At 39.0% G+C, this 12,638-nt stretch overlaps 1 protein-coding gene across 1 annotated transcript in view; it reads right to left on the bottom strand.

Annotated features, from left to right (window-relative positions):
* LOC136877734 (juvenile hormone esterase) overlaps positions 1-12,638 on the bottom strand; it is a 95,652-nt gene that overhangs the window by 52,261 nt on the left and 30,753 nt on the right. Inside the window, exons 3-5 of the mRNA XM_068228727.1 lie at positions 12,067-12,220; positions 6,593-6,778; positions 156-355 (exon numbers count right to left, since the gene is read on the bottom strand). Coding sequence (XP_068084828.1) covers positions 156-355; positions 6,593-6,778; positions 12,067-12,220 — 540 coding nt within the window. The remainder of the gene's footprint in view (positions 1-155; positions 356-6,592; positions 6,779-12,066; positions 12,221-12,638) is intronic.

The raw sequence follows: 12,638 nt of genomic DNA, 5'->3' as shown, positions 1-12,638 counted from the left end.
TGCAGCTCTCCCAGTGTGATGGCGAGTAACCCTCACTGCCTTTAGAGCAAGGATTTGGACTGCTTTTATACAATTTTAAATATTTTTGAGGAATTTGAATGAAGAAAGGATTAGGACGTAATCAATAGGAGCAATAATAAAGACTAAAAACTCACCTCAACATTTACGGTGGTAACCGCTGTGGAGAGAAGTTCGTCAGAGCTGACATTGCGCAGGAAGTCTATCAGTTCTTGGCTGGATTCTCCAGTGTATCCTAACGCTTTCCCGACGAGGAAAGCATTTTCTCTGGGTTTCCTAGCTATGGCTAAAGCACGGGATGATCCGCCACTTTGAGCAATTACACCATGAAATAGACCTGAAAAGTATAGTTATTCATCACATACAGTATTCATTATGATCGTAGAGTATTTTACCTTTTAATGTTCAATCTGCAACCCTTTGTGGATTTCCATGTCACTTATCTCGAAATCAAGCGGATTAGTCTCCTTTGTTGCCGCACTTTATTTTTTGCCCCACATATCCTCACCAGTGATATCAGTTCACGAACAATTTCATCCCAAGTGTGCATTGTTAACTACCTACTACCGTTTCAGTAATAAATGCCACTTCTGTTGCTTTGATATGATACATAATATAACCTGAGTTAATTCAATCTCTACACCCAAACAAAAGAGTCGGCATGAATACAGAATACAGCACGAATAATATTTAGTACGCTCAATGCTGATTGGCACTCCCCCTATAACTCCTGCAAAGTAGCAGTTTGAAACGTGTGGCGACGTATGCGTGAAGATAGATAGATAGATGATGCTGCTGCTTCCCGTTGGTGGCGCATTGCATTAGCACATGTTCCGGCTTACGAGTACGTTGGTGAACATCGGTAAGACAACATAAAAGCAGACAAGCGTGGGCAAGGGTTGACAGCATGGTTTCTGTGGAGGGAAGGAGTGACTGCTTCATACATCCACAAGAGGTTTTTAGCCATATGTGGAGAAACAGCACCAAGCCGCAGATCCGTGTTCTGTTGGGTATCAGGATTCATAGACGGTAGGGACTGTGGTGAAAACCGCAAACGAATTGGGTGTCCAGCAACAGCACGAAACAATCCCAAACTATAACGCTGCCTTAGTCATGTTCTACAGTTGGTGTTATGCAGCCCTTTCGCAATTTTGATCCTGGACGAGGTACAACACACTCATTATAGCGAATCTTCTATTAGAAAATTACTGCTTAACTCTACTGTATCTCAAATGAACTGGGAGAGAAAGTAAACAAAAACTTCGGAAATGAGTTGGAACAGCGTAACTTTTCTTAAATGTACAGTATTACAAACACCTCAAATTTGCAAGTTAAGGTTATTTTCACATAAAATTTACATGTACGTCATGTAGTGCAGTTTAGCTTCACCTTTAACTTCAAAAAGCAGTTAAGTTTCAATTATTAATCAATACCTGTGCATTAAAGTCGACCACAGGAAATACCATGTCAATACTAGACTTAACTAAAGTTGGCGTCTGACAGGTAAGGTTGGAGGGAGGAGCATTGCACGTGCCATTTCACGATGTTGCCGCATTCCAGCATTCCTTTCTACATGCTCTTACCCCTCGCTTCCGGCTCACTTATTCCCTCCTTCATTCTGACCGCTGTGATCTGCTGTAGACTACCTGGCCGGGCGGTGTCGTCCCATTTGCGATCACTCTTATACAATCAGGTTCTTATCAGTGACAGTGACAGGTTTTGCAACTCCCAACAAGACGAGTTGCCCTGAAGTTTTATCTCCATGGCAACCGCAGTAACCCCACCCCCGTTTCCATGGCAACCACACAGCCACTCCCTTTATCCCGCCTCGGCAGGCAGTAAACGAACCTCCCTCTAAGAAATGTCAGATGCCAACTCTTATTATTAGCAGTATACATTCATTTAGCTAACATCCGACACACGTGCAGGAAGAGTTCTCTGTTTGTTTTTAACAGAATTCTTGCCGTGCTAGTGAATTCGCTTATTATTATGAGTTAGTAATTTAGCATTATTAATTGTATTTTTGGCTAGTCTTTTTTTGGTGCTCAGGATGTAGTTTACTGTTGGAAGTAAATGTTTCATAATGCTTTTAAATTTAAATTTAAAGTTTATGTCTCGTAGTTACCAAAGAGCGCAAAACGGATGTTTACTACACTTGCCACTTGGGGGTTTTAACTAAACACCTCAACTTTCATTCACAGTTCGCTCAATCTTACTATGATAAAAATATTTCCGCGCGAGTTAGACGATAACATGTAAATAATTACGCCTACAGCTATTGTCGTCGCCTTATATCCTGAGCTGTGATCTCTGCTTGTCCTGAACAACCTCAATTTTCATTCACTATTAGTCCAATCTTGCTATCGGCTTTACGTCGCACCGACACAGATAGGTCTTATGGCGACGATGGGATAGGAAAGGCCTAGGAGTTGGAAGGAAGCGGCCGTGGCCTTAATTAAGGTACAGCCCCAGCATTTGCCTGGTGTGAAAATGGGAAACCACGGAAAACCATTTTCAGGGCTGCCGATAGTGGGATTCGAATCTACTATCTCCCGGATGCAAGCTCACAGCCGCGCGCCTCTACGCGCACGGCCAACTCGCCCGGTAGTCCAATCTTAGCCGGCCCCGTGGTGTAGGGGTAGCGTGCCTGCCTCTTACCCGGAAGCCCCGGGTTCGATTCCAGGCCAGGTCAGGGATTTTTACCTGGACCTGAGGGCTGGTTCGAGGTCCACTCAGCCTACGTGATTCGAATTGAGGAGCTATCTGACGGTGGGATGGCGGCCCCGGTCTAGAAAGCCAAGAATAGCGGCTGAGAGGATTCGTCATGATGACTACACGACACCTCGTAATCTGCAGGCCTTCGGGCTGAGCAGCGGTCACTTGGTAGGCCAAGGACCTTCAAGGGCTGTAGTGCCATGGAGTTTGGTTTGGTATTAGTCCAATCTTATTACCGTGCACAATATTTTTACAAGAGTTGATGAAGTCATGTTAGGTTTTTCAAACTAGCATAGCGTCGTTGTTTCCGACTTAAAAATGCTTGCACTTGACTTCAATTTACATTCACCTTAGTTAAAACTTATTATCAACAAATTATTTAAATATACTAAAGAGTCCTTCAGGGAAGAGGAAAAGTTTGATAATTGCTGATATAAGCAACTCTGTACGCTGTCTCTCCGTTGATTCTTCTATATAAGTAAGAAAATTTCTTGGGATGGGCTGCTGAATACCTGGTAAGAATAAAGCAAGGATCTCTCCTCTCCGCTACTTCAGGTATTGTAAAGTGTCATTTTTCACTGATTCCAAAGCGCCACCCAATAGACAACAAGCAAGCAAACCGATTTTAATCATAAGATATTTGTTGTTAAAATCAACTGATTTAAATCATCTTACCATGATTTTACAGGTAGAAACAATGCTATTCAAGGTACCGAAGGGCAACTTTACATTGCGGTTCGTTATTAAGATAGCGCGTATTGTTTCCTCATTCGGTTACAATAAAAGAACTGAATAAGTTGATAAGAGTTTATATTTTTTCATTTTGCCATGCCGCTCTTTTTTGCCGTTTAGGACTTGTGAAGTGTGCAAACGTTCGCTGGATAATAAAGTTGTTTTTGTTTTCTCATAACTCGTCAAAACTTCTGGCAGGTTGCTTTAGGCCGGGAGAGGAAGCTAATGCGTTCGCCAAACATGTTTCAAAATTGTGTGAGAGAGAGAGATTTATTAAAGAAATAAATCGTCCGTCCTCCAATGAGGGTGACCATTTGGATCTGGAATACAGTTTCAATTTCAATGGAGTTTAAAAATATCAAGAAATGCAGATTTAATCGTTGAAGCTGTTATCTTCTTTTTTCCCGGGGTTAGTGGGGGAGAAATGTCAATCATGTTCTCAGGTACAGATGGAAGTGAATGATTTACAGAGAGTCCCTCAGTATCTGTATTACTATTTTTCTGACTCGCAGAATGGAACTTTCAAGTTTTGTAGGAAATTCGATATCTGACTAGGGAGGACGCCTCTTGCTTCGAATAGCAGGCCTCTGACAATCCACCGATCGATAGGTATTTTATACCTAGATGAAAGGTAAGGCAAGCATGGAATATAAATAGCTTGCTTTTCTAGGTCCACATCCCGAGCCTGATCCAGGTCCCTTTCAAAGCGAATGGTGGGATCTAAGACCATCGCTTTCATGTCCTCTCTGTTGATGGCTGCGATGTCCGCCCTCCGATTGGAGTCATCGGTAGAGACGCAGTGAACCTCCTCGTGCACTTCCCATCCACGCTGTCTCAAGCCTTGAGCATTCGAAGATCTTACACGGTGGTGGCGGTGGTTGCGCATTAGTTCAGTGCTCCGGAAGAATCTCAGCACATGTCCAAGGGTTTCTGTCTCGTTGTAGCCATTTTGGCGGCAACGGGTTGTACTGAATGACCTCCCGGGAACCGACCTGACTGCGGTCAGGTTGCATGTCATCTTCACTGCATTCATGTATTCAGAGGAGGACAGAGGTGATTTATGGGTCATCCAGGAGTTTGCTTTCGGGCAGTCTGAATATAACACTACTCCTTTTCCTTTATGTGGTAGCTGACACCACGACTGAAAGGATCGATTTCTCATAATTTCGCGTAGTTTACTTCCGTCAATCTTTGGGCGGAGACTTAAGGCTGAGAAAGTGGCATCAACATCATCACTAAATTTATTTTTCATTATTTGATATTGGGGTGAACTTTAGATTTTCGTTAACTTGTTTAGGGCTGTGTCTGTTAAATCGGGGGAAGGGTCTGAAGGAACTGTGTCATATGGTTGCGTTGATTGCAATCTGTTTCCGACAGTTAAAATATACTTGTGTCGTGCTACAACTATTTGTATATTAATTTGTGGATGCGGTTTATTTATAGGAATATTTGTTTCTCTTTAAAAATAGAAATGATATTAGTAATGGCGATAAAAGAAGATTTGTGAAATTCTTAGAATACATTAAAATCATTGATAAACAGTATGGATTTCTGGGGACGTCCAGCACAACTGCAGCCATAGTTGATATAGTATAGTCATTACAAAAGACTCTAGATTCTAATTTAATTTGTTTTAATGCTGGAGGTCTTTTTAAAGACTTGTGCAAAATATTTGGTACAATTGAACTCAATGTATTGATTATGAAATTGGAGGTGCCTGGAGTGGGAGGGATTGCACTGAAATAATAGGAAGCAGTTCATTGGTATCAATATCAGTAAATGTTTCGTTTCGTCAATCAAGTATGGCGTACCTCATGGTTCTGTACTGGGTTCAGTCTTATTTATTATTTAACTATTTCTTTGATCTTGTTCTTGAAGGTATATGAGGCAGATGATACTGGTATATTTTACTCAGAGGAAAATCAAAATATTATACTACGTAAAATGAAAACTGGCCTCTCAACAATAAGTGAATTGTAGTTTACGATCGACTCAAAAATTCTGCTTTATACTTTTCCGGAGAGCTGAAGATCTACGAGTATTTATAGGAAATTCATTACTGGTTTTCGTATGAGTGACATTTTAAAGAAATGAAACATGGTACTTAAAGAAACAATTTCATTGTTACCGAATTCCTGAAATTATGATGTGAAGATAAAACCAACTCTCAAGGTCGAACGTTGTGTCAAATAGAGGCCTGCATATACTGGTTTAGATTCACTTCGACTTTGGCCAGTCTTTTCCAAGATTGTACCAACGCTTAAGAAACAGAACCAGCTGCCTGACAGAATGCAGTCAAATGCACCGGTTCAATATCGCGTAACTAACTTAGACAAGTATATACAGGGATTATGTAGTTTCTCTTACTCACGAATTAGTTGAGATATTTTATTACAAGAGACTAATTCCTCTTGACCACTTTTACTCTTGTTTTCTTCTGTTGTGAAATTAGAATTTTGTTCTTACGTGGTATTGTTTATTAAGCGACTTTGTTAATTACATTAATGGGAATTTGGGCTTCGTACGTTCTTACTCTAAGATTAATATTACAACTGAGGTGGATCTACTCCTGTTATAAATGATTTTTGTAATTTCATTTTATTATCCTAACCATGTAAACTAAAACAATAACTAGTGTGTAATAACCGCAACAAAATTATACATTTTCCTCCGCTAAATAGGGATTAAAACAAGAAAAAACACCATAAGGTCGGGCTGTGTAACTGTTGTTGTTGGCGTGGGGGAGGGGGTATATGATTGTACAGAAAAGCGAGGAGTTACCTGAATGGACAGATTTTATACAGACAGAAGGGACCGGATATTAACAGACTGGAATGGATATTTCATACTCCGTTGTAGTTTACTATACTGCTTCACACAATTGTTTGGTGGTTTGTCGATATAGGCGGGCGTCAAACTATTTCATGAACCTGCAGTCCTTATACACGGTCATTGAAGGTTCTGGAACCAAATTTCCGGTATTATTTTATTCCATACAGAATTATTAATTTATTGTGAAGGAAGCTAATTAAGAACTAAGACACTCGGGATAAAACGCTGAATTTCAGCTACATGATTCAGAATTTAAGAACTTCCCCCTAATGAATAAATTTTAGTAACAACATACCTTTAGACATGGGTGACAGCATGTGGTAGTGCACTGAATCTCCACCAGCGCTCTGCCCGAAGATAGTAACTTGGTCAGGGTCTCCGCCAAATGCTGCGATGTTCTGCTGTATCCAGCGTAAGGCTAGTACTTGGTCTTTCATTCCTGCGTTGCCGGGTACTACTTCGTCTTCTGTGCTCAGGAAGCCTTTAAAAATGTAGAGAGTATATCGTCATCACGTTATTTACTTAAATGCTGTTCACGAGGAACAAAGAGGGGACCATTACTTTCTGCAGAGTGATTTTCTAAATTCTGACTACATGAACGTACTTAGAAACAACGGGCAGACAGGAACAGTTCATCAAAAAACGAATAAATCTGAGTCAGTCAGATTGCAAGGAACACTCAATTCACTACAAAACTACTAAAAGTAAATAACGAAACAATATATTCCGTAAAATATCTGATATCAAACAATTTATTTACATATTATCGTCCAACTTTCGATGGCTATAGAGCCTGTTATTATGCCCAATCATAATACACTGTTTAACTTATGTTAAATTCTACAACATACTAAAATTGTATACCATATAGACTAACTGGAATTATCGTCTAGTTCCTACGGATAATATTTACATGAAGGAAGTATATTATCTTAAAATATGTGCTATATATTATGTTCTTGTATGTAAGTAGTTTTTCAACACTTTCCTTTGAACTGCTCAGTATTAGGGATGTCTCTCGTTTCAGCAGCCAGGGAATTGCACGGGCGATTAGTAGCGGGGATGACTGAATCACGGTAACTAGTAGTGGGATGGGCAGGGAAACCTGACAGGGAGTTAGTGAATGATCTTGTTTGGTAATTATTTCAGGATGACAGGTACTGAATGTCACCTCTCAATTAAGCCGGTGTTTTGCTCCATAGAACACTATGAATAACTGACATGTAATGCAGATTTCCTCTCTCCTCTAAATATAGCCAAGATAACTGATTGAGATACGAAGAGATATGGAAATGTCTCGATTTATCAAAGACTAGCAAATGTACCCGTGTTTCGCTACGGTATTCTACATTGCATACGGATTTCTCCGTAAATTACTGTAACGTAGTGTTTATATTAAATTAAATATATCTTCGCGCTAACCGAGATACAAAACAGGAAGGACACCATACGTTGCGTCCGATGTAAGGTAGGCACTGGGGAAGTTTTGTTGATAATGGCAGGCCACATTTCCTACTGCCAATCACAATCGAGTTCCGCAGTTTCTAATATAACGCCAGGCTCACTTGGCCATTCACAGTAATGAAGTAGAGTTTTAATTATAAAGACAGACCTCCTTTCCTAATGCCAGTCACATTCGAGCTGGAGAGATTTTATTATAATCGAGAAATATAGCGTTATCTAACGTACCAACAATCGAGACACGACAATAAGTTATGGGATCACTTCAAACTGAACGGCAATTGTGCTCTATTTTGTAATACGACTTACCGTTTAGCCACCAACTAGGCCCGAAACGAAGGTCTGTAATGTCATTAACAGCACCCCTTAGTGCTATTCGAGGACGATTGTAACCTCCAACGGTATTCCGCCAATGTCCCGTAGAATGGCCGATTGAAATCTCTCTCCCCTTCCACCCAAGCGACAACCACGGGTTTACAGGAATGATAACGAAAATGGCAATACATTAGTTTCCTGCTGGCAAGCTGTCAGAGATGTTGCCGTGGTAACCTGTAGGTTCGTTATCGGTCTGTAGGTCACTCAATGCAGAGCATGAGACCCGAAGAAAATTGTGAATTTCTTCATCATTTCAAGAGTAAGCGAAACATTCTGTTCATAACAAAAGTTCTTTATAATGACGGGACGTTTCACTTATACTCCACGGATTTTACAGAAAATCAATAGTATGAGATAAAATGCAAGAAATATATTATGTTATTCCTATAAGACCCTCCCCCGTCAATTCAGAGTTTCTTAAATCATATACATGTCAAAACCTTCCCCGCTATGAGTATACTCTCAATATGAAGGTTGGTCGAGATCTATCCAGCCGTTTCGCCGTGATGGTGGAACAGACACGAAAAATTAAAACCAATGATACGGTCTTGAGTTGAGTTAAAACGGATACATATCTGAAAAATTGGCAAAATAAACGAAATTAAAGACAGCGGACCCTCTACAACTTTATTTATGTAGATAAGCGTGGACACGTTTATAAATGCAGACCTTTATTTCGAGAGTTATTGCTTTTAAACTGTACGATATGTCGACAAACGGATTTCATCAAGTGTTCTACATGGTTGGTCCTATGATATTTTCTCGTGTCTCCTATTTTTCTGAGTTACATTGAAATAATTGAATAGCGGGAAATTTGGTACAGTTTTAACGTGTTAATTTTTTTTGGTACTTATGTGACAGCTGGAATCATAAAATTGGGCTAACATACGGCCACTGGTCGTATAAATGTGCGTGCCTAATGTAATGATTCTATTCTTCCTATAAGTGTGTCAAACGATAACATATACTTATAAAACGTACAAAATTAAACATGAAATCGAGAAATACAGCTCTATTTAACGTATAACGGATAGAGATACGATAAACATATATAGGACCAAATTTGTACTCATTTTCAAATTGAACGGTGTTTGTGCTGTCTGTTCCGTGATAGTACATACCGTTTAGCAACCAATTTTCCTGAAATGAAGGTCTGCACGGATATTAACATTGCATTCATATTTCGATATTTTCCGGGGCCAAAAGTTATACAATTGAACGGCTTGGAGTTTTTCCTCAAAGAAAAGAGTGTCCATATTTCGGGATTTGCATTCGCATACATACGGAGTAAATAAGGAAGATAATACACTTAAGGAAGTTAGTATTAACAGAAAATAGGATTATAACTGAGGAGAGCGCTATAGGATAAATATGTAAATACCAAGTGGATGTGTTGGAAAAGAATATGCCTCTCAATAAATTGTGATGGTATGGGTTACGGATACAAGAAGGCGGTAACAAAGGAGACATTTAGACTCAGGGATTCTTAGTTAAACAGATAAGAAGATGACTTATGGTGTTTTTACTTAAGCCTAAAGAGGCAAGGCTGAATCAAGAAATTAAAGCGCAAAACAAAAGCAGAATAGAAATACAGTAAAATTTTTAGCAAATTCCAGGAAACAGCTTACGGTGTGAAATAATGGGTCACACTACGCGGTACTGTTAAAATATTAACAACGTCCCTTAGTGCTATTCAAGGAAGACTGTAACCTTTAACGGTATTCCGCCAACATCCCGCAGAATGGCCGATTGACGTCTCTCTTGCTTTCTACCCAGGGAACAAAGATGAGTTTACAGGAATGATGATGAAAATGGCAATACGTTAGTTTCCTGCTGGAAAGCAGTCAGAGACGTCACCGTGGTAATCTGTAGTTTCGTTGTCGTTCAGTCGGTCACTCAATGCAGAGCACGAGACCCGCAAAAAATAGTAATTTCACCGTCATTTGAAGAGTAAGCGAAATTATTTACATAAACAAAGTTGTTTATAATGAAAGGACGTTTCACATACAGCCCACGGATTTTACAGATAATCAATTGTATAAAATGAAATGGAAGGAATCTGTTGTGGTTTTCCTATAACACCCCCCCCTCGTATATGCAGAGTTTCTTAAATGCATGTCAAAACCTTTCCTGGGATGAGTATACTCTATATATCATCGCTGCCGGGACAAAACCTCCTATGTGAAATATTTTAGCTTAGAACTTTGGCCGGTAAGGTTCTCTCATCTAAGGTGCAATATTGTGTGACTATGATCAAGATATTCTCGCTCTTCATAATGTATGTGTTGTGGGTCAGTATATCTGAAAAATATTATCTCATAGGAGGTTTTGTCCCGGCAACGACGATATGAAGTTTGGTTGATATCTATTCAGCCGTTTCGGCGTGATGGTGGAACAAACAGACAGACACGAGAAATAAAAACCACTGATACGGTCTCGAGTTGACCTAAAACGGATAAATATCTGAAAAATTGGGAAAAACAAACGAAATTACAGACAGAGGACCCCCTACAATTTTCTTTATACCGTATAGATAAAACAGATACACGCGTTGTGTGATCGCTGCAATGCGGCACTGAGGGTTCTGTTAAAGCTGTTGTGTATAACATCTCTGTAGCTTAAAATTGATATAATTAGATTTTGTGTACGTATTTTTTGTTTTAAGTGGATGAATAGTGACGTTCATTAATTAATCTGTTCATTCTTTTAAGTAAGAAAAAATATTTTGACAATGATATGCCTCTATGTCTTCGAACTCTTATTAGGTCTATGTGAGAAAGAAAATTCAAGTAATTTTTCTGCTAGAAAACGTGCACACTTTTATGATGTCAGAGGACTGACAATTTTAGTGTACCCCACATCAAACTCACAAAATCGATTTTAAAATTATGGACATACCAGTAGCAGAAATAATATCTCATCACAAAGTTAATGTACGTTTTGTAAAATATGAAAGCTAACACATCGAACACGCTGTCAGTGTCACATATGTCAAACTAAATTATTGTGGTGAGATGAAGAATCTTATCCCTACTGCATTACAACTGGACATATGAGTCAAGGGAGTGAAAAGTTAAAATATCATATGATTGATATAAACTTCAAGAATAGGAAGTTTCAATTGTACGACAAAGAAGTCATCCAGCATGCTATCGCCTTTCCCAGCAGCACCTAAAGCTACAAAAATGACCCTCTATGCAATATGAGCGAGAAAGATACAATATTAAGGAGAATGTGGATATCCCTACAGTGTACGTCAGGTGGACACACGTTAAATCTACTACACCTTAGTTTATGATCCCACATAGTGCTACTAGTTATACAAACTTCGATGAATTCGGCCATGAATACTTTATTATACTTGAAAGATTTTCTTAAAATATTCAATTAATCAGTGCAATATTTATGTTATAGCATGCACTTAGTGTAAAATTATCATAAATTATAATCTCAGATGAAGACAAATCAGAAGTATGATAGGGAAAAATTGTTCCTTTTCCCAGTGAAGAGCTGCAATAATATGACAAATTAAATCTATTAACCTTTTAATTCTGAATAAAGAATAACAGACAATGAATTATTTATGATTTGTTACTCCATTTCTGTATATGAGATATAAATCCGTGTAAATCTCATGTGAGTACTTGTGTTTCCTCACCAATTACACACTTTACATACTATTGGACTTAAAAGTCCCAAATTTTCTATACTTAAAATTATATTTTCACTTTTCAGTCCCTTGATTCAGGTTCAAATATTGACTCGTGTGTGCTGAACCTTCACATATTCATGAAGATATATTTGAATTTTATTAGTTTACGAATACCATCTACGTAGATAGTTGCAGGAGGACTGGTAACACAGGTAAATTACAAGTAATATCTCCTAGACTTCATATATATGTTAGGATATCAGCGATTGTTAATCACTTACCGAATACACCCAGACGGTAGTTCAAGCTCACATAAACTATTCCTTTATCGAGGAGATACTGAGGACCTTGTTTCTCTCTGTTACCAGAACCGGCTAAGAAACCACCTCCGTGTATCCAAACCATAACTGGTCTCAGGGGACCTGACCCAGGTAACTGAAACGGAAAACAATATAGTAACATGGTGTCTTAATATGGCCATAACTCTACTCATAGAAAACAACTCAATTAAAACAATCCTATAATTCAGTTTAGAAGCAAATAATGTGGTTTGTAAAAAGGGACGCTTAACTAGTGAACCGAAACTGTTCGACAATTCAATTTAGTAGCAAGTAAAATAGTGTCCACAAAGCCCATCAACTGCCTCAGAAAAGCTTAACCGGTGAATTAAAATAATTATAGTGCAATGTTAAACCATTAGGGACTTAAGTGCGGACAGTATTGAGGGATGGTATCACCTGTCTCAGAGAAGATTAGCGAATGAACTGGGACAATTCTGCACTTCTTCGGGGTGACCATCGTCTGCTAGTATGGTTGCGACATGGGGAGAGGCACAGCAGTGATACTCCTGGTG

The sequence above is a fragment of the Anabrus simplex genome, chromosome 7 (genome assembly GCF_040414725.1).
Source record: "Anabrus simplex isolate iqAnaSimp1 chromosome 7, ASM4041472v1, whole genome shotgun sequence".
Classification (NCBI taxonomy): Eukaryota; Metazoa; Arthropoda; class Insecta; order Orthoptera; family Tettigoniidae; genus Anabrus; species Anabrus simplex.
The sequence above is the reverse complement of the archived record's forward strand: the minus strand, read 5'-3'. Positions and strand labels throughout refer to the sequence as shown.